The 19,118-nt window shown below is 71.0% G+C and overlaps 2 protein-coding genes across 2 annotated transcripts; both read left to right on the top strand.

Moving 5' to 3' along the window:
• Positions 1-974: 974 nt before the first annotated feature.
• Positions 975-5,380, top strand: CNN2 (calponin 2). The gene is made up of 7 exons (XM_032203648.1): positions 975-1,082; positions 3,774-3,895; positions 4,170-4,236; positions 4,317-4,454; positions 4,563-4,679; positions 4,838-4,984; positions 5,082-5,380. The coding sequence occupies exons 1-7, from the start codon at positions 1,020-1,022 to the stop codon at positions 5,343-5,345; spliced, it is 918 nt and encodes a 305-aa protein (XP_032059539.1). The 5' UTR covers positions 975-1,019; the 3' UTR covers positions 5,346-5,380.
• An 859-nt stretch (positions 5,381-6,239) lies between these two features.
• On the top strand, positions 6,240-18,944 carry ABCA7 (ATP binding cassette subfamily A member 7). Its single transcript, XM_032203689.1, has 50 exons — positions 6,240-6,460; positions 6,853-6,928; positions 7,038-7,131; positions 7,245-7,386; positions 7,469-7,718; positions 7,798-7,992; positions 8,083-8,163; positions 8,248-8,473; positions 8,572-8,711; positions 8,779-8,895; positions 8,980-9,159; positions 9,228-9,436; positions 9,536-9,712; positions 9,808-10,030; positions 10,130-10,351; positions 10,455-10,659; positions 10,740-10,856; positions 10,991-11,162; positions 11,353-11,484; positions 11,561-11,700; positions 11,797-11,934; positions 12,131-12,330; positions 12,451-12,523; positions 12,635-12,837; positions 12,965-13,013; positions 13,198-13,278; positions 13,542-13,559; positions 13,699-13,850; positions 13,935-14,059; positions 14,131-14,229; positions 14,332-14,527; positions 14,622-14,716; positions 14,986-15,018; positions 15,110-15,215; positions 15,304-15,378; positions 15,520-15,689; positions 15,757-15,934; positions 16,025-16,140; positions 16,282-16,426; positions 16,511-16,634; positions 16,747-16,876; positions 16,949-17,069; positions 17,183-17,245; positions 17,313-17,419; positions 17,662-17,803; positions 17,876-18,010; positions 18,090-18,193; positions 18,272-18,364; positions 18,442-18,685; positions 18,755-18,944. Exons 2-50 carry the CDS (start codon positions 6,863-6,865, stop codon positions 18,893-18,895), a joined length of 6,744 nt encoding a protein of 2,247 aa, XP_032059580.1. The 5' UTR covers positions 6,240-6,460; positions 6,853-6,862; the 3' UTR covers positions 18,896-18,944.
• The last annotated feature ends 174 nt before the right edge of the window (positions 18,945-19,118 follow it).

The raw sequence follows: 19,118 nt of genomic DNA, 5'->3' as shown, positions 1-19,118 counted from the left end.
GGGGGGGCCCAGGGAGGGCAGAGCCCCCCGGGAACGGGGCCGTGGGGGTCGGGTCCCGCTGCACGGGGCTGGGGGCACCGGGGCGAGCAGGGGGCTCCGGGCGCCCACCCGTGGGATGCTCCTGGTTTGACCTCCCCGGCTCAGCCCAGCCCAGCTCCAGCTGCCCCCCGGGACCCCCGCCTCAGCGCCCAGCCCCCCCCCCGGCCTGTGTGCGCCCCCCGCACTGCCTCCCCCCGCCCCCGGCACAACCCATCCGTGAAGCCGCTCGTTCACCTTCCGCGGGGCAAAGCAGGGAATCGTGCCGGGGGGGGGGGGCGAGCAGGGCGCGGGGCGGGGGTCCCGGCCGGTCCGGACCCTTCCCCGGCCCGGTGCCCGTCGGGCTGCTCGGGGACGGCTCCCGGGCCCCGCACAGCGGGCTGCGGGCGGCTCGGAGGGGGCTCGGGATGCCGGAGCCCCCCCAGGACCCCCGTGCGGGGCGGGCCGGGGGTCGGGGCCGCCTCTGCTGTGCCATCTGCCGGCAGCGGCGCGGGGAGCGCCCCCGGACGGGACGGGACGGGACGGGACGGGACCGGGCGGCGGCCACCGGGGGTCGTGGGCGTGGGAGGGAGGCGCTGGGGGGGGGACGCGTGGCCGTGGGTGCGCGCGGGTCCGCGCCCGTGGCTCGGCGGCGCGCCCCGGGGCGTGCACGTGTAAGGGGGGGCACACGCGTGTGCGCGGCTGGGGGGGGCGCACCCCGGCCCGCGGGGGTGTTCTCGCGTGTGCGGCTCCAAGCGCGGCCCCCCCGGCTCTGGGGACCCCCGGGACCCCCGGGACCCCCGTGGCTCGGTGTCGGGGTGCGCGGGACCCCCCCCGCGATCCGGCCGCTCCTGCCCTTATTTGGGCATTTCGGCCCCGGCCAATCAGCGCGGGGGGGCCGGGCCCGACCCCCCCCCGCCCCGCCCGGACCCCCCCCCGCCCCGCCCGGTCCCGCCCGGTGCCGCCGCTCCCCGCTCCGGTGCCCGCTCCGCTGCCGCCTCGCCATGAGCAGCTCCCAGTTCAACAAGGGGCCGTCCTACGGCCTCTCCGCCGAGGTCAAGAACCGGGTGAGCCTCGGGGGGGGACGAGGGGGCCCGGGACCACCGGGCGGCGGCGAGCGAGGGGACTCCGGGTTCACCCGGAACCGGGGCGGTTCGGTGCCGCGGGAGCGTCCCGGCTGCGCCCGGGGGTCCTGGAGAGCCGGGGGGGGACCCGGTGCCACCGGGGGGCGCAGGGCTGAGAAGTCCCGGGGAGGGGTCCCGACGCCACCGGGGGGCAGAGAGCCGGGGGGCCGGGAGGATGGAGAGCCCCGGGGCGCAGAGGGAGCGGGGTCCCGGTATGAGGGTGCCCTGACCCTGCCCGCGGGGTCCCGGGAGGGGTCTGGGAGGGACCCCGGGCCCCGGCCTCCCCCTGCAGAAGGGGCGGAAGGGGAAAGGGGAACCCGGTGCCTCCGCCGGGGCTCTTCACTCCCGGCTGCACCCACCTGCCTCGGCGGGGCGGCACCGGGTGCCGGTGGCCAGCGCTGGGTGCCCCGGGCTCCCCTGATCCCTGCCTCGGGCACAGGGGTCCTGCCCCAGGGGACGCAGAAGCCCCCTCCCCATCCCTGTGCGCCCCTGCTCGGCTGGGCTCTGGGGGTGGCTGCAGCCCCTGCCCCATGCTGGGACGTGGTGGCAGCAACTGGTGGCACTGGGCTGTGCCCTGCCTGGTGAGCCACAGGTTGGCCGTGGTTAACCAACCCCCCCGGGGCAGCAGGACCGTGGCCCCGGTGGCTGTGCCCTGCCCAGGACACGAGGGCAGCCCACAGGGGTTGGGGCAGGCAGGGGAAGGGGCTGCACACCGCATCCCAGGGCTCAGCCGGGTATGGCTATGGGACCGGGACGCTGCTTGTGCCGGGCTCCCCTCCCCGTCCTCGCAGCGGATTTGTCTTTCATCACCGAGCGGGGACGGGCCCCTGCTTGCACCCGGTTTGTGCTCCACACGGGGCTGGTGGACACGTGCCGGAGCCTCGCCGGTGCCTGCTCCCGGGCGCTTCAGCTTGATTCAGCAAGACTGGAGCCAGTCGAACTGCCCCGCGCGCCTGCTGCAGGCTGACATCACCCCGCCAACCAGTCGAACCAGCGGCACCCTCCCGGCCACGCAAGCCCTCGCAGCCTGGGCCGTGATGGGATCTGATTTTGGGCTGGTCCCGCTACGAGACCGCTCCGAGGCTCCCCTGCTGCCTCCGCTGAGAGCCCCGTGTGCAGGGAGGTGGAAGGGAATCGGTGCTGGGAGCTCAGCTGGCCAGGAAGCGGGGTTCCCCCGGCCGGCGCTCGCGTGATGCCGTGATTGTGGCCGCAGTGTCCGGACTGTCCCTGCACCCCAGCCGAGTCCAGCTTCCCCTTTGGGGCCGCAGCCCTCAGGCACGGCCGCTGTCTCCCCACGGAGCAGCACCACGACCATGCCTGGGACCCCTGGGGACCCAGCGCCAGTGTGGGGATGAGACCTGGGGGCTGCCAGGATTGTCCACCCCGAAGCTGCTCCCTGTGCAAGGGGAGGGCACCCCCAGGGCTGCAAGAAGGGAAACTGAGGCATGGGTGAGGTTTGGCCAGAGACTGCAGGGCTTGGGGTCCCCCTCGGTCCTGCCTGTACGTGGCTAGGTGTCTGGTGGAGCCTGGTGAGTGGCTTGGGGTCCCCCGACACACCAGGGGTGGGGATGGAGCAGGCGTGGGTCCCGTGGGTGCACGTGCTGAGCAGCCCTGCTGCTGTCCAGCCCCGCACAAAGGGGACAGGCGAGCCTCGTGGCAGACCCTGGGCGCTGGTTTGGCACAGGGAGGGCTGCGCTGGCTCCTCCCGGGCAGCGAAGGTGCTCAGGGCTTTCAGCCTCTCCCCCCCCGTGATGCCTTCTCCTTCCTGCCCCAAACCAGGGTGGGCTTCGCTGTCCCTGCGGGCAGGGTCCGAGGCGATGTTGCCAGCCCGGGCAGCTGCTCTCGATTTGGGAGGAGGCGTCCGCATTCCTGGCATAGCCGCGGTGGCCGAGGAATCTGCGGCGGCGCGATGGGCCCGGCGGGAGGGAAGAGCATCGCGGGGTCGGTGACCGGGGCTGATTTCCCCATTCAGGGGCTGATTTCCCCATTCACCGGGGAGAAACAGGGCCTTGAGGGGGGCTGCTCCCCACGGCCTGCGTGGGCAGCTCTTCCTCTTCCCATTCGAAAGCTGCACAAGTCTCCGGGTGGCTGCGTGCGAGGCTCTGCGGGCTCATGCTGGAAGCGGCTGTGCAGCCACCATCCCCTCTCCTGCGCCAGGGATGGGGCTGGGGGCAGCCTGGCCGTGATCTCCCCCAAAATCATGCATGCAGACTGAGCCCAGCCGCTGGATGAGGATTTGGGCAGCTGGCGCTGGGGGGGAGATGCTCTCCCTGTGATTTCTTTGCCCCCAACCCTGGCTCTTGGTCCCTGGGCGCACCGTGCCCACCCCGCAGGGCCCAGGGCCGGGCGCTGCTCTTGCTCTGCTCCCCCCCCTCCTCAGTGGTTTCTCTGCTGCTGAATCTGGGTTTCCTGCGCACCAGGAAATTGCAGCTGATCAAATATCCCGGGGCCGTCCAAACCCCGCCTCGGCGCTGTGGCGCCCGAGTGGCGGCTGGGGACCGGCCTCGTGCTGCCGCTGTCACCGCGGCCGGGGCTGGGCTCGGGGTTGGTGCTGGGGAGCTGTCACTGGTGGGGTTCAGGGTGCACGCAGGGACGGGCAGGGATGTGCCTGAGCAGCCCCTGCCGCCCCGCCAGCTCGCCCAGAAGTACGACCCACAGAAGGAGGCAGAGCTGCGGACGTGGATCGAGAGCGTCACCGGGCAGCAGATCGGGCCGGATTTCCAGAAGGGGCTGAAGGATGGAGTCATCCTCTGCGAGTGAGTCCCGCGGCATGCATGGGTGATGCCAGGTCCGGGGGACCCCTCTAGGGCAGGCTGGGTCCAGCCAAGCCTGCGCCAACATCAGCCCGGGACATGGTGGGAGAGGGGGGCACGGACCCGGGGGCTCCCCGGCACTGCAGGGGCTGTGGTGTTCCCCTGCCGGGGGTGGAACGGACATGGGGAGCCCCATGCGGTGTCAGTGCCTGGGCTATGGGGAGGGAGGAGCGGAGGGGACCCCCAGACCCCCCAGCTCACCGCCACCTCCCTGCAGGCTGATGAACAAGCTGCAGCCCAACGCGGTGCGGAAGATCAACCGCTCGGCTCAGAACTGGCACCAGGTAGGCGCGAGCTGCCCCCGGCCGCCGCCGAGCCGCCGCGGTTCCCGCCGGGCCCTGACCGCTCTGTCCCCCCGCCGCAGCTCGAGAACCTCTCCAACTTCATCAAGGCCATGGCCAGCTACGGCATGAACCCCGTGGACCTCTTCGAAGCCAACGACCTGTTTGAGAGCGGGAACCTGACGCAGGTTCAGGTGTCGCTGCTGGCGCTGGCGGGCATGGTGAGAGCGCGGGGCCGAGGGACGGGACGGGGACACCGCGGGTGCAGCCCCCTGGAGGGTGGTCCGGGACCCCCCCCTCCTCTCCTTCCTCACCACCTTTCCCCGCAGGCCAAGACGAAGGGGATGCAGAGCGGCGTGGACATCGGCGTCAAGTACTCGGAGAAGCAGCAGCGGAACTTCGACGAGGCCAAGATGAAGGCCGGGCAGTGCGTGATCGGGCTGCAGGTGGGCTGCCCCCGCGCCATGGCGAGCCCCCGGTGCCCACCAGCACGGCCGGGGGGCGTCCTGCGGTGTCCCCTCTGCCCACCCCGCGGGGGGACGGGGATGGGAACGGGGCCCCCGGGGGGCTGCGCCCGGCTCTCACCGAGCCCCTTTCGCACCAGATGGGCACCAACAAGTGCGCCAGCCAGTCGGGCATGACGGCCTACGGCACCCGGCGGCACCTCTACGACCCCAAGAACCAGATCCTGCCGCCCATGGACCACTCCACCATCAGCCTGCAGATGGGCACCAACAAGTGTGCCAGCCAGGTGAGGGGTGGGGGGGGGGATGGACGGCGGTCCTGGGGTGGGGGGGAACACGGCCGGGGAGCCCCGCGCTGAGCCCCGCCGCCTCCATCCCCTCCAGGTGGGCATGACGGCGCCCGGCACCCGGCGGCACATCTACGACGCCAAGATGGGGCTGGAGAAGTGCGACAACTCCTCCATGTCCCTGCAGATGGGCTCCAACCAGGGCGCCAACCAGAGCGGGCAGGTCTTCGGGCTGGGCCGCCAGATCTACGACCCCAAGTACTGCCCGCAGGGCACCCAGCCCGAGGGGGGCGACGCCGCCTGCGAGCCGGGTGCGGACCCCCCCGGGTACCACTACTACCGCCAGGAGGAGAGCTGCTGAGCGGGGCCGTCCCGCGCCCCCCCCCGCCGCCTCCCAGCCTCTCAGCATCATTCCCTCATTTTTTTTTTTTTTTTATTTTTTAACTATTTTCTTGTTAATTTTAAAAATGAATTATTTTTCCGAGCGGAGAAGCGACGCCGCCGGCGCTCGAGAAGGGGCTGGCGGTGCTGCGCCCCGGCACTGGGAGCAGCGCCCTGCCCGGAGCCCAAACTGGAAATTGATTTTTTTTTGTTGTTGGTTTTTGGAGAACTTTTGGGGACCAAGTGCCCCCCGCCTCCAGCCCAGCCTTGGGGGGGGGGTCCCAGTGCCGCCAGGTACCCACAGCCTGGCTGCGCCCAGCCGCTGGCACAGAGCCACTGGTGGTGCTGGGAGCTACTGGGAGCTACTGGGAGTTACTGGGAGCTGCCTGCGGCTGAGCCCCGCGGCCGCATCCTGCAGCGGGGGGGCTCGGGCTGTGGGCGGGGGGCTTCTTCCAGCCGCGGGGGGGTTTAATGCAGATGCTCTTATATTGAAAGGTGTTCTTTTTTATATAAATTAAAAACGAAAAAAAGAAAAAAAAAAACCGTGTTTGAGTTCAGCCCCAGGTCGTGCTCCAGGGGCGCCGCTCGGGGTCGGGGCAGCCCCCCCGGGACTCCAGGGTGGGCCCCACCCCGAGCGTGGCCCCTTTAAGGCCGCTGCCCGTGACGTCACGCCGCGGTGCCTTTGTAGGGGAGCGGGGCGGGGCCTGAGGGGCCCTTAAAGGGGCCGCGCCACGAGACCGGCACCGGGGCGGGGGGGCTGCGAGCGGCACCGGCAGCGGCGGAGACAACGGCGGGGGCGGCGGCTTCGCGTCCTTCCCCTTTCCTCCTCCTTCTCCTCCTCCTCCTCTTTCTGCTCCCCCTCCTCCTGCTCCCCACATCCCCCCCGTGCCTCAGTTTCCCCTGTCCCGGTTCGCGGCCGGTTTTTGGGTTGGGGGGGGGGGGTCAGACACGAACCCTTCCCCGCCCCCGCCGGCGCCCCCCGGGGCTCTGCGGGATGTCCCCGGCCGGCAGCCCCTGACCCCGTAATCCCCTAATCCCCTAATCCCTTAATCCCGGCACCCCCCCGGGGGCCCCGCGGCGGCAGCGGGCGGGGAGGTGAGTGGGGGGGGGGGAACGGCGAGGGGGGGGGGGGACGGGAACCGCAGGACCCGGCTGGGGAAACTGAGGCACGGGCAGCGCCGGGAGCCGGGGGGGTTGCGGGGCTCCGGGAGGGCTCCGGGGGCTCCCCCCGAGGCTGCCCCCGGCGGGGCTGGGGGCTCCTGCCCGCCCCCAACGCGGTTTTGGCCCCCGGAGCGGAGATTTGGGGGTTGGGGCTGGAGCTGGGGGGGGGGGCTCCTCCCCTCTGAGCCCTGGGGGAGCAGCACTGGGAGCCCCGGCACATCGCCAGGAGGCACCGGAGAGCCCGGGGCTGGGGCTGGGGGCTCGGGGCTGGGGGCTGGGGGCTGGGGGCTGGGGCTGGCACCCACCCAGCGGCCGGCACCCCGCAGGACCCTCGCCATGGCCGTGGGCACCCAGCTGGGGCTGCTGCTCTGGAAGAACCTTGTCCACCGCCGGCGGCAGCGGGTGAGCATCGCCCCCGGCACGGGGCGGGGGGCTCCTGGGGGCGCTGGGTCCGCTGGGGATGGGGGCTGCCCCCCCCACACACACACACCCCCACCGCGGTGTCCCCCAGGTGCAGCTGGCCATCGAGCTCCTCTGGCCCCTGTTCCTCTTCGTCATCCTGATCGCGGTGCGGCAGTCCCACCCGCCCTTCCAGCAACACCAGTGTGAGCATCCCTGGGGGGCACTGGGAGGAGGCAGCGGATGGGGGCCGGGGGCTCTCCCCCCTTTGGGTGCATGAGTCTGGGGGCACCCGGAGCCACCCCTCTGCCTGCTGCAGGCCACTTCCCCAACAAGGCACTGCCGTCGGCGGGGACCCTGCCCTGGCTGCAGGGCATCATCTGCAACGTGAACAACCCCTGCTTCCAGCACCCCACTCCCGGGGAGGCCCCCGGCGTGGTGGGCAACTTCAACGGCTCCATGTGAGCGGGGGGCCGGGGCGCCGGGCGCGGGGCAGGGCTGGGGGCTCCGCTCACCGTCACCCCCCCCGGTGCGTGCCCGCAGCCTCTCCCGCCTGCTCGCCGAGGCCCGCCGGGTCGCGCTCCACGCCGAGGGGCAGCAGCTCCCGCAGCGCTTGGCCCAGCTCCTGCCCGCGCTGCGGGGTCTGGGGGCGCTGAGCACGGCCCCCCCGGCCCGGCCGCTGCGGGACTTGCTAAGGGAGGGCGAGACCTTGGAGCGCTTCCTCCGCACCAACGCGTCCCTGCCGCCCGCGCTGGTGGAGGAGCTGCTGGGGGCTCGGCTCAACCCACGCGCTGTGAGTAGCGGCGCTGGGAGCTGGGGGTCTGGGGGGGTCCCCGCGCTGCCTGACCCTGCCCGTCGCCCCCCACCCCCAGCTCTTCTCTGGGGGTGTCCGCGCCCCGCTGGAGGCCGTGGTCTGCAACGGCTCGGAGCTGGGCGCCTTCCTCGAGGGGCGCGACGCCGCCGGCACACGGCGCCTGCAGCGAGGGATGTGCGCCCTGCCCGGCCCCACGCTGCGTGCCCTGGGGGTCGCCGTCCTCTCGCAACTGGACCTGCCCCGGCTGCTGGCGGTGAGTCCGGGCTGGGGGGCGCGGGACAGGGACCCCCCCCCCCAGCCTGGAGCAGCCGTGAGCCCCGCTCCCCGCACCCCCATCCTGCAGGAGAGGCTGAGCTCGGAGGCAGACGGCGCCGTGGGAGCCCTGGGTCCCTTCCTGCGGGGCGCTGAGTCCCTGCTGTGGGAGGTACCGAACACAGCCCCCCCCGGTGCCCCCACATCCTGCCCCCTAGCCTGGGGCTCGCCCGCAGCCCCCTCCCGCTCTCCCCAGGTCTCCTCCATGGGCAGCGTGGCCGAGCTGCAGCAGGAGGTCAGGGCGCTGCGGGGCGCAGGCACCTCGGGTGCCTTCGGGGCGCTGTCACGCATCGCCTGCGGACACCCCGAGGGCGGTGGGCTCAGGGTCCCCTCCCTCAACTGGTACGAGGACAACGATGTCAAGGCCTTCCTGGATCGTGGCGGCTCCGAGCGGGGCGCGGGGACCCCGGACAACGGCAGCAGTGAGCGGGGCTGCGGCGGGGCTCGGGCAGGGACCCTCGGGGCTGCCCCGGGGTTGGGTGGCGGGGGCAGCGCGGGGGCTGAGCGCTGCGCCCCCCAGGTCCGTTCTGCAGGGAGCTGATCCGCAGCCTGGAGGCCACCCCGCTGTCGCAGCTCTTCTGGCGGGGCATCAAGCCCCTCTTTGTGGGCAAGATCCTGTACACGCCGCCCGGCCCCGCCACCGACAGCATCATGGCCGAGGTGAGCGGGGTGCCGTGCTGGGGGGGTGGCACCCGCCCGGCCCCCCCTGACCCCGTGTCCCGTACAGGTGAACCGCACCTTCCAGGAGCTGGCGGCGCTGCGGGATGCAGCGGGTGCCTGGCTGGAGCTGGGACCCCAAATCCGCGCCTTCCTCAACAGCAGCCTGGAGCTGCGGGTGCTGCGGGTGCGTACCCAAAAAGCAGGGGCTGCGGGCAGCTCGGGACCCCGGCCGGGGCTGGGTGCGAGGCCGTGCCCTGACTTTTCACAGGAGCTGCTGCTGGTGCCGGGGATGGCCCCGCTCCTGGAGGGGATCCTCAACGGCACCTCCTGGACCGCATCGGCGCTGGCCCGGTTCCTGGCAGGGCCAGCGGCGGGGCCGGGGCTCAGCTGGCAGCAGGCGCTGGATGAAGCTGACGGGGTGGTGGGCACGGTGTCACAGCTCCTGGAGGTGCGTGCAACCCCACCGGCCCCACACGCCGGCTGCCTTCACCCCACTGAGCCTCTGCCCGCCCGCAGTGCGTCCGCGTGGACAAGATCGAGGCGGTGGCCACCGAGGAGCAGCTGGTGGCCCGCGCCCTGGAGCTGCTGGAGGAGCGGCAGTTCTGGGCCGCCGTCGTCTTCCAGCCCCCCCTGAGCGCCTCGGCCACAGCGCTGCCCCCCCACGTGCGCTACAAGATCCGCATGGACATCGACGATGTCACCAGGACCAACAAGATCAAGGACAGGTCTGGGGACACGCGCCCTGCCCGTGCCTGTTCCCCCCCCCCGGGTCAGGGGTGTCCCCCGTTCCCCCCACCCATTCCCATCACGCTGCTTTGCCCCAGGTTTTGGGACCCCGGCCCCGCAGCCGACCCCTTCAGCGACCTGCGCTACGTCTGGGGCGGCTTCGTCTACGTGCAGGACCTGGTGGAGCAGGCGGTGGTGCGGGTGCAGAGCGGGGCGGCCCCGCGGACGGGGGTCTACGTGCAGCAGATGCCCTACCCCTGCTACGTGGACGACGTGTGAGTGGGCGGCGGGGGCACCCCCGGTACCGCGGGACCCCCACCCCCCGAGCCAGCCGCCCTCAGCACCGCGGGGCCGCCGCCGTCTCCCCCAGGTTCCTGCGGGTGCTGAACCGCTCGCTGCCCCTCTTCATGACGCTGGCCTGGATCTACTCGGTGGCCATGATCATCAAGGGGGTGGTGCACGAGAAGGAGGCGCGGCTCAAGGAGACCATGAAGGCCATGGGGCTGAGCAGCGGGATCCTCTGGCTCAGCTGGTTCCTCAGCAGCTTCATCCCCTTCCTCCTCAGCTCTGCCCTCCTCGTCCTCATCCTCAAGGCAGGCCGCGGGGCTGGGACGCGGGGGACGGCTGAGTGCTGGGAGCCAGCCCCGGGGCGGGGGGGGGCTCGGTGGGCTCCAACCTGCCTCGATTCGCAGCTGGGGAACATCCTGCCCTACAGCGACCCGGCCGTCGTCTTCCTCTTCCTCGGCACCTTCTCGGTGGCCACCATCTGCCAGTGCTTCCTCATCAGCACCTTCTTCCTCCGCGCCAACCTGGCCTCGGCCTGCGGCGGCATCGTCTACTTCTCCCTCTACCTGCCCTACGTGCTGTGCGTGGCCTGGCGCGACCACGTCACCTTCCCGCTGCGCGTCCTCGTGGTGAGCGGCCCCGGCCCCCTCGCCCCCCCGGGTGTGGGGTCTGGGGGCTCAGGAGCCCCCGGCCGGGGGCTTTCCACCCACGGCGCCGTCCCTGCCACCGCAGAGCCTGCTGTCGCCCGTGGCCTTCGGCTTCGGCTGCGAGTACTTCTCGCTGTACGAGGAGCAGGGGGTGGGCATCCAGTGGCACAACCTGGCCGTCAGCCCGGTGCCCGGAGACCCCTACAGCTTTGCCACGGCCGTGGGGCTGCTGCTGCTGGATGCCGGGCTCTACGGGCTGGCCACCTGGTACATCGAGGGTGTCTTCCCCGGTGAGCGCGGAGCCCCCAGCCCCTCACAGCCCCTGTGCAACCCCAGCCCCGCTCAGCCCCGCTGTCCCTGCCCGCGTCAGGTCAGTACGGGGTCCCCAAGCCCTGGAATTTCCCCTTCCTGAAGAGCTACTGGTTTGGAGAGCCACCCTCGGCCGGGCACCCCCCGTTTCCCACCGATCCCCTCACTGCACCCCAAGGTGAGCCCCTGCCCGCCCCCCAGGGCAGCCTGGCTGGGGTGGGAGCCCCACCACGAGGGGTCCTGCCCCATTATGGGGGGGTCCTGCCCTGCCGTGAGGGGTCCTTCTGGCCGTGACCCTCCGGTGGCTCCCAGTGCTGGTGGAGGAGCCGCCTGCCCAGCTGCAGCCCGGGGTCTCCATCCGCAACCTGGTGAAGATTTACCGCAGCAGCAACCGCGTGGCCGTCAACGGGCTGAGCCTGGACTTCTACGAGGGCCAGATCACCTCCTTCCTGGGCCACAACGGGGCCGGCAAGACCACCACCATGTGAGCCGGGGGACCAGGAGCTGCGCCACCCACCCCGGGGATGGGAGCTGAGCCCCAGCGCTGGCCCCGTCCCATCCCCTCTGCCCCCACCTGGGTCTCCATGAGGATGGGCTCAGAGCACCCTGTGGGGGATGGGGCGAGCTGTCCCTGTGCCTGTCACCCCTCCCTTGTGCCCCCCACCCCTCTCCAGGTCCATCCTGACCGGCCTCCTGCCCCCCACCTCCGGCACTGCCTACGTGCTGGGCTGGGACATCCGCTGCGACATCGACAGCATCCGCAAAACCCTGGGGATGTGCCCGCAGCACAACGTGCTCTTTGACATGTAGGCAGGGCAGGGCAGGGCTTTTGGGGGGGGCTGGCACAGCGGGACCCCCCGGTGACCCCCCCCTGCCCCGCAGCATGACGGTGGAGGAGCACATCTGGTTCTACGGGCGGCTGAAGGGGCTGGCGGAGGAGCAGGTGAAGGCGGAGATGGAGCAGCTGCTGCGGGACACGGGGCTGCCCCACAAGCGCCACGAGCAGACCAGGAACCTCTCGGGTGCGTGGGGCAGGGCTGCGCCCCCCCCCCAGTGGTGGTGACACCACGGCCCCGGCTGTCCCCAATGTCCCCAACGCCATCCGTGCCGCCCCGCAGGGGGGATGCAGCGCAAGCTCTCGGTGGCCATCGCCTTCGTGGGCGGCTCCAGGGTGGTCGTCCTGGACGAGCCCACGGCCGGCGTCGACCCCTACTCGCGCCGCAGCATCTGGGAGCTGCTGCTCAAGTACCGCAAGGGTGAGGGCAGGGCACGGGGCAGGGGACCCCAAAGGGGACTTAGCAGGGGACCTGGCTTCCCCCTTTGTGCCCATGAGCCCCCAGACCCCAATGAACAGGAGCAGGGTGCGGGGGGAGCGCGCTGTGGAACGGGGGGACGTGGGGAGACGCTCGTGGCAAGGGTCCCGTGGCCAGCAGCGTGGCTGTGCCCCCCCAGGCCGCACCATTGTCCTCTCCACGCACTACATGGACGAGGCAGAGCTGCTGGGGGACCGCATCGCCATCATCGCGCAGGGCCGGCTCCGCTGCTGCGGGTCCCCGCTCTTCCTCAAGGCCAGGCTGGGCACCGGCTACTACCTCACCCTGGTGAAGCGGGAGCGGGCTGAGCCTGGCAGCACCCCCAGCCCCCCAAAAAAGGTGGATCCCGCGGCCCCTCCAAGCAAAAAGGGTGCCCGGTGCCTCCCTGCCCGGCTCTCAGGGCCCCGAGCCCTGGGTTTGCCGCATCCTGCTCCACGCTCCGCCTGCCTTTCCCTGCAGAGCAGCAGCGGCTCGGAGCGCAGCGGTGACACCGGGCTGGGCAGCGAGCAGGACAGCGAGGCCAGCACCGTGGGTAGGGTCCCCATCCTGCCCGGGCACCCCTGGGTGCTCCGTGCCCCGCAGAGCCCCTCCCTGGGGTGCACCAGCTCTGTCCCCGGGTCCCAGCCCTCCCTGTCCCCCCCAGATGTGCCCCAGCTCTCGGCGCTGATCCAGAAGCTGGTCCTCGGCTCCCGGCTGGTGGAAGACGTCGGGCACGAGCTGCTCTTCGTGCTGCCCTACAGCGGGGCCAAGGACGGGGCCTTTGGGGAGCTCTTCCAGGAGCTGGACGCCCGCCTGGGCGAGTTGGGCATCTCCGGCTACGGCATCTCAGACACCACGCTGGAGGAGGTACCGCAGGAGCTGCTGGATGGGGTGCCCGTGGCACCGGGGTGCCCCCCCTGCCCAGCGGGGTCTGCGCTGCCGGGGAGGGGGCGCCTGCTGCCGTGCTGGGTGCCAGCCCCTTGCCCTCTCTCAGATCTTTCTGAAGGTGGCCGAGGACACCGGGGTGGATGGTGACAGGACAGGTAAAGCGCCTTGGTGCTGGCTGGAACCGGGCTTCGGGACAGCGGGGTGCAGGTGGGGGGATGCTGGAGTGAGCGCTGCGCCTGTGGGAGCAGGGGGTGCCTGCCTGGAGCACCCATGGGTGCAGAGAGGTGCCAGAGGCTGGGGCCCCCGTCCCGCCCTGATGCTCTGACCCTGTTTTATCAGGCACCAGGAGAACATCCCAGCCAGGGCGAGCAGCAGGCACCAGCGAGGAGGGGGACAGCGGAGCGGCCGATGGGGAGCTGGGTAAAAGGGGGGAGCTGGGGGCCCCCGAGCTGCCCAGCCCCTGCTGCTGGGTGCCCCCCCTGCACCCCTAGGGCTGGGGCAAGGACCCCGGCACGCGGCCACCGGTGCAGGCAGGGGTGGGTGGAGGATCAGGGGGTGCATCGGGGGATGTACCCAGGCCCCTTCTCCTGGGGTCAGAGAGAGCTCTGCGTGGGGATCTGGGGGGCAGGGGGCCCGCAGTAGCCATTGTGGCTCTAGCCCTTTCCTCTCTCCTTCACGCTGAGCCCAAGGAGTCCGGAGAGGTAGGAGCTGGGGGGCTGGGGGCTCCCCTGCATGCATGGGGACATCCCTGCCGGCAAACCGTGCCCCCCTGCGCACGGGCTGAGCCCCTGCCCCTCGCTGCTGGGGGGCCAGGGCAGGACCCGTGTGTACCCCTTGCAGCGGAGGAGCCGCAGGAGACCGACCTGCTGCGTGGCACAGCCGAGGGTGGCCGCCGGCTGCGGGGCTGGGCGCTCACCCGCCAGCAGCTCCGCGCCCTCTTCACCAAGAGGCTGCTCCACGCCCGACGCAGCACCCGGGGATTCTTTGCACAGGTACGGCTGGAGGGAGCCCCCCGTGATGGGGTGGGAAGGTGCGGGGAAAGCCCTGACCCCCCCCATCCTATCCCGGCCCCGCAGATCGTCCTGCCCGCCGTCTTCGTCTGCATCGCGCTGCTCTTCAGCCTCATCGTGCCGCCCTTCGGGAAGTACCCGCCGCTGCGCCTCGAGCCCTGGATGTACGGGCAGCAGTTCACCTTCTTCAGGTGTGTTCCCACACCCCCTGTCCCCCCTCCCACCTCCCCAAGATGCTGTCTCACACCTCTGTCCCTTGCAGTGATGATGCCCCAGGGGACCCCGACACGGCTCGGCTGCTGGGCGCCCTCCTGGCCGAGCCGGGCTTCGGCACCAAGTGCATGAAGGAGGCGGCGGAGGCGTGAGTGGGGGCACGGGGCTGGGACGGGGCTCGGCCTCAGGGCCCCCCGCTTGTGCCAGGCTCCTGATGGGGATCCCTGTCCCCACGGTGCCCGGTGAGCAGGACGGGGCCGTGCCCACCGGCATCCCACCCCGACGGCTTCTGGCAGCCCCCGGCCCCCCCGGCCGTGCTGGAGGTGCTGCAGCGTGGGAACTGGACGCAGGCTGAGCCGTCCCCCCCGTGCCAGTGCAGCGGGCCGGGGGCGCGCAGGATGCTGCCCGAGTGCCCCCCTGCAGCCGGAGGGCTCCCCCCGCCACAGGTAACCCATGGGTGCTGGCGGTGCTCCGGGGCCAGGGGGGACGGTGGGGCCGTGTGTCCATCCATCCATCCATCCGTCCGTGTGTCCCCGGCAGGTGCAGAGGGGCACGGGTGACATCCTGCTGAACCTGACGGGCAGGAACATCTCCGACTACCTGGTGAAAACCTACCCCCAGCTCATCCGCCAAGGGTGGGTGCTGGGGACGGAGCTGTCCTGTGTGCAGGGACACTGTGGGAACAAGCGAGCCTTTGGGACAGGCTGTGACCCCAGGGGGAGCAGGGTGGGATGCTGGGGACCAAGCCCAGCCCCGGCTGGCCCTGCCTGCGGGGTGTCCCCGCTGGTGGCAGTGAGGACACCCAGGGATGGAGGGGGACAGCGATCCGGCTTGTGGCTGGGCTGTGGCACCTCGCTGCAGCCCCTCCTCACTCATGTGCCTTCCCCTGCCACATTTCTTCCAGGCTGAAAACCAAGAAGTGGGTGAATGAGCAGAGGTGAGGCTGGGGAGGGGCTGGCAGGGCGGAGGGGGTGGCCGTGGGATGCCGGGGGTCATTTGGAAGCTCCCGGTTCTCCCCACATGCCCAGGTACGGCGGCTTTTCCCTGGGTGCTGGCGGCTCCCAGCTCCTGCCGTCGGCAGAGGAGGTGGACAGGGCGGTGCAGGAGCTGCGGGCACTCTTCAACATCACCCAGGTGTGGTCAGGGTCTCTAGTTTGGGGTCTGTGCCCACCCCAGGTGGGCTCTGGCACGAGCCTGCTCCTCACCCCTCGTCCTGCCCCAGGGCAGCCCCGCGGACCGGCTCCTGGGCAACCTGAGCCGCTTCTTCGAGGGCTTGGATGCTCGCAGGAACATCAAGGTGAGCCCTGGCCGCAAAACCCAAGGGAACCCCGGGGCTGGGAGCCAGCGGGACCCGCGGCACCCGGCCAGACCCCCGGGCTGGCGGAGGGGAGCTGATGGAGACCCTGCTCCGAGCTCACTGGGTGCCCCGGGGCCGCAGGTTTGGTTCAACAACAAGGGCTGGCACGCCGTGGTCTCCTTCCTCAACGTGGCCAGCAACGCGCTGCTGCGGGCACGGCTGCCCACGGGCGCCGACCCCGCGCTCTACGGCATCACGGCCACCAACCACCCCCTCAACCTCACCAAGGAGCAGCTCTCGGAGGCCGCCCTGTGAGTGCCGGGCCTGGGGGTCCCGCGTGGCGCCCCGCCGCTCCCTGACCCCGCTGCCCCGCGGCAGGATGGCCACCTCGGTGGACGTGCTGGTCTCCATCTGCATGATCTTCGCCATGTCCTTCGTGCCGGCCAGCTTCGTGCTCTTCCTCATCGAGGAGCGGGTCAGCAAGGCCAAGCACCTGCAGTTCGTCAGCGGGATGAAGCCCCTCACCTACTGGCTGGGCAACTTCGCCTGGGACATGGTGGGATGGGGGCCAGGAGGGGCAGGCATGCGGCTCCCAAGGGGCCAGACCTTCTTCTTCATCCCCTCCTGGGTTTCTCTGTGCCCACAGTGCAACTACCTGGTCCCCGCGCTGCTGGTGGTCCTCATCTTCCTCTGCTTCCAGCAGAAAGCCTACGTGTCCTCAGCCAACCTGCCCGCCCTGGTCCTGCTGCTGCTGCTCTACGGGTGAAGGGCCGGCGGAGACGGGCACTGGGGCGAAGCCCACCCGTGGGCCAAACCCTGGCACGGGGCAGGGGGAGCCCTGGGGGCTGGGGAGCGCCCCTGGGGGGGCCGTCGTCCTCAGCCCCTCTTCGTCTGCCCCTGCAGCTGGTCCATCACCCCCCTGATGTACCCGGCCTCCTTCCTCTTCAGCATCCCCAGCACTGCCTACGTGGCCCTGACGTGCATCAACCTCTTCATCGGCATCAACGGCAGCGTGGCCACCTTCGTGCTGGAGCTCTTTGTGGACCAGGTGAGCCCCCAGACCCGTCCCGTCCCCCCCCGGGGCCGGCTGGCACCGCCGGCTCCCCCCACTCCCTTCCTCGCTGCCCCGCAGAAGCTCAACGACATCAACCGCGTCCTGAAGAAGGTTTTCCTCGTCTTCCCCCACTTCTGCCTGGGCCGAGGCCTCATCGACATGGTGAAGAACCAGGCCATGGCCGATGCCTTCGAGAGGTTCGGTGAGTCTGGGGGCGCTGGGGCTGCCACCCCCTGCCCAATGCCCCGCCAGGGTGGGCAGCCCCCTGCGGTGCCCCCCCCCCGTCCTGCAGCCCCTTTCCCCTCCTCTCGCAGGGGACAAGCGCTTCGTGTCCCCCCTGTGCTGGGACCTGGCAGGGAAGAACATGTTTGCCATGGCCGTTGAGGGCATCATCTTCTTCCTCTTCACCCTCCTGCTGCAATACCGCTTCTTCCTGCGGCTCCGGTGAGGGTCTGATAGGGGCAATGGGGGGTGGCCGGGGGGGTCCTGGAAGTGCCCCGCCGCTGTCACCCCCAGGCCCCGGGCTCTGCAGCTGCCCCCGCTGGGGGACGAGGACCAGGACGTGGCCCAGGAGCGGGTGAGGGTGGGCAGCTCCCCGCGGCACGGCGCCGTCCTGCTGCTGAAGGACCTGACCAAGGTGCGTGGCCGGGGCTGGAGCCTCTCCCGGAGCCCCCGGTGCCCCTGGAGGGACGGTGGGACGTGTCCCGTGGGCAGGGGACGCTGTGCATGTGGTGACCCCCTCGCCCACAGGTGTACTGGCACCGGCGGGCTCCGGCGGTGGACCGGCTGTGCCTGGCCATCCCGGCCGGGGAGGTGGGTGCTGGCGGCACCGCGGGCTGCGGCGGCACCGGGGCTGCTGCTGACCCCGCGCCCTCCCCAGTGCTTCGGCCTCCTGGGGGTGAACGGCGCCGGGAAGACGTCCACCTTCAAGATGCTGACGGGGGACACGGAGGTGACGCTGGGGGAGGCCTGGCTGAAAGGGCACAGGTGGGAGCGTGCATGCCTTCATCCCCTCCACACCGTGCTCACGCTTGCTCTCATCCCGCAGCCTTCTTTTGCTCCTCTTCGTGCTCATCCCTGCAGCGTGCTCATCCCTAACCTGCGGCACGCTCAGCCTTATCGCTGTCCCTGCGGCTTGTCCTCTGTCCCTGCAGCTTGTCCTCTGTCCCCGCAGCTCGTCCTCTGTCCCCGCAGCGTGCTCACCCTGTCCCTCGCCCCTCGTCCCGCAGCGTGCTGACCGACCTGCAGTCCGTCCACCAGAACATGGGCTACTGCCCGCAGTTCGATGCCATCACGGACCTGCTCACGGGCCGGGAGCACCTGGAGTTCTACAGCCGCCTGCGTGGCGTGCCGGAGGAGGAGATCCCCAGGGTACGGCCCGTGTCCCGAGCCCCCCGCCTACCCCTCCTGGCCCCCTGCTCAGCCCCTCCGTGCCCTCCCCAGGTGGCTCAGTGGGGCATCGCCAAGCTGGGGCTGGAGCCGCACGCGGACCGGCTGGCGGGCAAGTACAGCGGGGGCAACAAGCGCAAGCTCTCCACGGCCATCGCCCTCATCGGCTGCCCCCCCGTCATCTTCCTGGTCAGTGGGGACAGTGGGGGGGGTCTGGTGGCCATGGGGCAGGATCTGGCCCTGCCCGGGGCTGACAGCACCCTTGCAGGATGAGCCCACGACGGGGATGGACCCGGGCGCCCGGCGGTTCCTATGGGATTGCATCCTCAGCCTGGTCAAGGAGGGCAGGTCCGTGGTGCTCACATCCCACAGGTGAGATGAGGTGGGTCCCGGGGGGGGTCCCAGGGGTTGCCCCCAATGCCTCACACCTCCCTCTGTCCCTTTTTGCAGCATGGAGGAGTGCGAGGCGCTGTGCACCAGGATGGCCATCATGGTCAACGGCCGCTTCCGCTGCCTGGGCAGCGTCCAGCACCTCAAGAACAGGTACGGGGGGCTGAGGGGGCGCCCCCGGCGTGGTGCCAGGACGGGTCCCTGCAGCTCCATCCCTGTCTCCAACACAGGTTTGGGGACGGCTACACGGTGGTGGTGCGGGTGGGAGGCCCCGGGGCCGCGCCGGGGCCGGTGGAGGGCCTGATGCAGCGCTGCGTGCCCGGCGCGGTGCTGCAGGAGCGGCACGGGGGCACCCTGCACTACCGCCTGCCCTCCCGCTCCTGCTCCCTGGCCAACATCTTCAGCGTCCTGGCGGCCCACCGCGGCCCCTGCCGCATCCAGGACTACTCCGTGTCCCAGACCACCCTCGACCAGGTGATGCAGGACAAGGGGACCGGGTGGGGGGCAGGGGGGTCGCAGCCCCTCACCCTCCTGTCCCCGCAGGTCTTCGTGCGCTTCGCCAGGGAGCAGGGCGATGGGGACCCCGAGGGGGACGTGGACCCTGGGCAGGACGCGGCCGCGGTGCCCGGCCCGGGGCTGGCGGCGTTCCTGGAGGACGAGGGCTCCCGGGAGAGCGCAGTCTGAGCGGGGGCTGTGCCTGCGGCCCCCTCCCCAGCTGTGAGGGGCCGGGGCTGCTGGGGGGGCCCCCTTGGGCTGGGTGCTGGGCTGGCCCTGGCATCCAGGCTGTTTTTTTTTCTGTTCATGCTGCTGTGCAATAGCGAGTTAAATAAATTAAATAAATCGAATAAATTAATTAAATCGAATAAATTTTAAAAAATGAATAAATTGAATAAATTAAATAATGAAT

Source organism: Aythya fuligula, chromosome 26, assembly GCF_009819795.1.
Source record: "Aythya fuligula isolate bAytFul2 chromosome 26, bAytFul2.pri, whole genome shotgun sequence".
Taxonomy (NCBI): domain Eukaryota; kingdom Metazoa; phylum Chordata; class Aves; order Anseriformes; family Anatidae; genus Aythya; species Aythya fuligula.
This window is presented reverse-complemented; position numbering and strand designations above follow the sequence as displayed.